Source organism: Fundulus heteroclitus, unplaced genomic scaffold, assembly GCF_011125445.2.
Source record: "Fundulus heteroclitus isolate FHET01 unplaced genomic scaffold, MU-UCD_Fhet_4.1 scaffold_91, whole genome shotgun sequence".
Classification (NCBI taxonomy): domain Eukaryota; kingdom Metazoa; phylum Chordata; class Actinopteri; order Cyprinodontiformes; family Fundulidae; genus Fundulus; species Fundulus heteroclitus.
The window spans coordinates 208099-212668 of record NW_023397373.1 but is presented as its reverse complement, the minus strand read 5'-3'; the positions used below and the strand labels follow the sequence as shown (position 1 = coordinate 212668).

General features: G+C 48.8%; 2 protein-coding genes across 5 annotated transcripts in view; both read left to right on the top strand.

Moving 5' to 3' along the window:
• LOC118562406 (NACHT, LRR and PYD domains-containing protein 12-like) overlaps positions 1-4570 on the top strand; it is a 629435-nt gene that overhangs the window by 447335 nt on the left and 177530 nt on the right. The gene's annotated exons all lie outside the window — the stretch shown is intronic.
• LOC118562409 lies at positions 2770-4491 on the top strand. 2 transcript variants are annotated; one of them, XM_036134790.1, is made up of 2 exons: positions 2770-2783; positions 3261-4491. In XM_036134790.1, exon 2 carries the CDS (start codon positions 3263-3265, stop codon positions 4286-4288), a length of 1026 nt encoding a protein of 341 aa, XP_035990683.1. In that variant the 5' UTR covers positions 2770-2783; positions 3261-3262; the 3' UTR covers positions 4289-4491. The 2 variants fall into 2 exon arrangements, with proteins under 2 accessions (XP_035990683.1, XP_035990682.1); XM_036134789.1 differs by lacking the exon at positions 2770-2783 and adding an exon at positions 2813-2898.

The following is a 4570-nucleotide window of genomic DNA, read 5'->3' as shown; positions in this document are numbered from 1 at the left end:
TGTGGATCAGAAGCTGCTGGTCGCCGCGCAGCAGAGGACAAAATGCTGACTCAGCTTCAGCACCTTTATTTGAGAGACATGTGGTCTGGCCACTTCTCCGCCACTACCCTGGACAGACACGTTCCTCCCAGCCTGCAGCGTCTGTTGAACACCGGGACGGTGACGTAGGTCTCTGAGGGCAACTCCCTCTGACACAGTGGGGGGTTTTTTCCCCATGTGGCCAGGTGGGCTCCACTGACAGGGACTGCAGTCATCCGCTGCCTCCTCTGGCCACAGGGTCTATGCACAGGCGGGTGAAGCATCTCTGCAGGAGGAGCCTCATATGAAGCAGAGCCACGGAACCAGCAGGTGGGCTGCTGACGTCATCCCCAGCATCCGCATGACGGACAGAGCTGTCACTGTGTGGATGGTGGACCTGGCGGCAGCAGCACTGACAGCGTCTGCTCTGGGCTCTCATGGTGGCCCAGTTTAGCTCCAGCCCACAGAAACTAGCAGCTGGGATGGAGAACAGATCCTTTACCACTTTTATGGAGACCCAGTTCTGTCAGCTGTGGAGCCAGAGCTCTGGTCTGCACCGCCGCTTCCTCTCTGGACGTAGCCAGCAAGAGCAGGTGGTCCAAATAAAAGAGGATTCTCATCCCTGCAGAGCACAGCGGCATCTGGAGAACGTGCGTGGAACCACAGAGGAACCCAACGGCAGGTTGTAGTGACAGGGAATCCCCTGGAAGGAAGCGCAGATACTTCCTGTGTTTTGGATGATGGAACATGGAAGTAGTCCTTCAGATCTATGGAGGAGAACCAGTGTGTTCTGGTGAACGTTCTCCAGCAGCTGTCTGACTGCCAGCATGTGGAACCGTCTCTCTCTGTGATCAGAACCAGTAAATACAGGGAATAGAACCCCATGGAGGAGGAGAGAAGGAGGAAAGAAGGAGGAGAGGAGGAAGGAGACGAGATGGAGAGAAGGAGAGGAGAAGGAGAGAGGGAGAGAAGAGAAGGAGGAGGAGGCTGATGGAGGAGGCGGCTGATGGAGGAGGAGGCTGATGGAGGAGGGGGCTGATGGAGGAGGAGGCTGAAGGAGGAACAGAGGGAGGGTCCAGGAGCCGTGGAGCGCTACTGAAATCTCCTGACCTCCTGGCCACGGTGGTCCAAGCAGCCGGCAGACCAGTGAGAGACGTCGGCCCAGAGCAAGGCCTCACCAGGTCCTGAAGCGTCTCTGACTCCTCGGCGTTTCTTCTGGATCTTCTCCAGCGCCGATTTAAAAGTGAGGAGCCAACCAGAGGCATCCGGGCTGATGGGGCTCCCAGCACCTCTTTTCACATCCTGGGAGGAGGAGGATGGAGGAGAACAGCTGGAGCCAGATGTTCCTCTGGATCATGGTCTGCCAGGCAGAACTGGTCTGCAGACTAATAGAAATGATGATTCTTCAGTTTTTTCTTTGGTTTCCTTCTTGGTGCTCAAACTTGTTGGCTTGTTGCTGAACCCGGTACCCGCTGAGTCCAGAGAGCGTCTGCTGCAGTAGAGCTTTTTACTTTTCAATATTGTGCTGTAGTTAATAGCCACACTGCTGGGTCCTGGTTCTGGTTCTGTCTGATTGAGCTGTCAGACTGAAGAGGACGGTTCCTCTCTGAGCCGCACCAACAGAACAGCAGCTTCAGGACAAAGCTGAGCTGCTGGAACCTGCTGGTGCCGTCCATCCAACCATTTTCCAACAGGCTTATCCCTGCTGGGGTCCTGAGGGCTGCTGGTGTCTATCTGCAGCTGTCAGCGGCTGAGAGGCGGGGTTCACCTGGACAGGTAAGCAGCCTATCACAGGACAACACAGAGACAGACAGGACAACCAACCATTCACACACACACTCACACCTAAGGAGAATTTAGAGAGGCCAGTTAAGCTAACAGTCATGTTTTAGGACTGTGGGAGGAAGGCGGAGTACCCAGAGAGAACCTACTGTGGCAGTATGCCTGTGGCCTTTGAACGCACCACACAAGTGCCTAAATCTAATTGGTTGTGGTGCTGGCTGCCTGTATATAAAGGACCCTCCCCTACCTGGTTGACATGACGTTGTTTTCCTTCCGGTTCAGACCTCGGTGTTGGTTGGTGCTGCACGCTAGGTAAGGCAGGCTTCACCTCTCTCAAGCAAACTTATTACTTGTGATTTATTTACATTTTCTGTATAACAGCTGCAAATTAATGCATGCGCGCAAATGATGCGCTAACGACGCTCTGATCGCCGCCGCCTGTACAAGTTCTACGTTTCCTCCTTCCTTTTAGAGGCACTACATAGAGAACTCAGCGGTAGGTGAAGTGCTGAAGTTTGGATGCTTTTAGATTCCATTTCTAACATTTATTTTTGATAGCCGCTGCCGTTTGTCCTTGGCCGGCTGTTTGCCCGCTGTTCTGGTTGTCCTCGACCGACGGTCCCGCCTGTCAACTGGATAATCTGTCGGCTGCCTACCTGTCGTCCTGGTTGCTGGCTGTAGGCCCGCCGTCCTGGTCGGCGTAAAGTTGGCTCCTACCACTCGTCCAGTGTGGCTGATTTGGGCTGATTGGTGATCAGCTCGGACTAATTTTCTACTGCCGCTCTGAGTGGCGTCTGCTACGGCGGATCGGTTTCTCCCTGGACGACTCTTAATTTGGACTATTGCTGCTTGATTGTGGGCTGACTGCATAATTGTATTGTTTGTAATTTGCATGTCTCTCTTCTATTTTTTTGTGATAGGAACGGCCAGCTCGTGGTGTTGGTGGTGGACTTTCCGGGGTGGTGGTACTCCTTTTTGGTTTGGTGCACGATTTTCTTTTGTTTTGCCTTGTTTCGTTTGCTGTGTTTCTTTTCTTTTAGGACACTACCCCAAATTGCACCCCCATCCCTGAGTTGCGCTAACACTGACTTTTAATGTGTGAGTGGTTTTAGACTAGTATTTTCGATTAACAAACAATTGCAGAATAAATAAAATTGTTACATTGTGAGAGTGTCTCAAGCCTCATCTGTAGTGGGTCTGTGTGCTTTAAAGGTAACTTTTTAGCGGAGTTGTTGTAACCAATTATTAAAATAGTGTCTTTTAAACTTAAGTTCCCAATTATCACACTGCTCCCGCCACATTTTGGCGTTGTTGACAGGATGTTTTTTTTACAGTTTTGAGGCTGAGACTCTTTCACTATTATTGCATTTTGTGACATTTATGTTCAAGTATTGATATTTTTTTTGGTGTGTTAAGGACAAACGGCTGCGGTTCATTTATTTTGAGCTGGTCATTTGTAGTAATGGAGGAAGAGCTACTGGAATTGAAGACCCTGGTTGCTCAATTAAAGGCTGACAATGAGAAGCTGCGTGCAGAGCGTTCACCTTCCACATCTAGCTCCAGTGCCGGGCCGTCTTCAGCTTCTGCACCCCCCACCGCCCAAATAACGGACAGGTTAGTGTTTGTTCCACGCGATCGTAAGTGTCCTATGTTTAGGGGACGGGTGGGGATTAGTGTGAGCGAGTGGGTTGAGGAGGTGCAGGCGTGTATGCGGGCACGAAATTTGTCAGCAGTAGATCAGGCCTTCTTTTTGTATGACCATTTAGAAGGAGAGGCTAGGGATGAGGTCAAATATCGCTCTAGTCAGGAACAAGGGGATCCGGCTAAAATCATTTCTATCCTCAAGGAGCTTTATGGATGTAATGAGTCGCATGTTGCATTACAGGAGGCCTTTTTCTCCAGAAAGCAATTGGATGGGGAAACATTGCAAGAGTTCTCCCTTGCTTTGATGAGCCTCATGGAGAAAGTAAAAGTACAGGCCCCTAGGGACATGCCAAACGCTGAAGTTCTCTTGCGTGATCAGTTTATAGAATATGTCCTTGATGGTGCACTTCGTCGTGCGCTAAAACAGTACGTTCGTCTGAAACCGGCAGCAACACTGCTTGAGGTCAGAGGTGAGGCAATGAGGTGGGAATTGGAGGGTTTGCCAGCTAGTATGCGGGGCCGGAGTAACTCTCTGCCTTCAGCACCCAGCTTTCAGTTTGCTGTGCGTGGTGGGTCACCAGCTATTGCTAGCCCCACTCAAACAGAGGTTAATGAGTTAAAAGAGCTCTTAAAACAGCAACAGGAGCACACTACGCATGCACAGGGAGAACATGCGACCTGCTGGTGCCGTCACTTTGATTTAGTTTACATTTTCTCTCTTTGTTCTTCTCAGACATTCATTTTTTTAGATAATGCTGTTTTATTATTTTTAGTTTACTTGTTTATGTGTATGAATGTGATCCTGGCACTACTCTGGAGGAACAAAAATGAATGTTTCATGTAAAGATGTGACAAAGACATGAAAAATAAAGCTAAATGATCTGATCTTGTTATCTAAATCTTTCCCAAATCAAATTAAAACATCTCCATCAATAATTCACATCATTTGACTTATTTTCCTAATTTTTGTTCTCCAGTCCAAAGCATTTTAAGTGTTAAATGTTCAATACAAAAAATATCAAAGAAGAAACTAAATAATTGACAAGGCAAAACATTTGGACAGCAGGTTGTCTGTAAAGAAAAAATGTCAGAACAAAATTAATAACTAAAATAAGTTGTAAAGTAG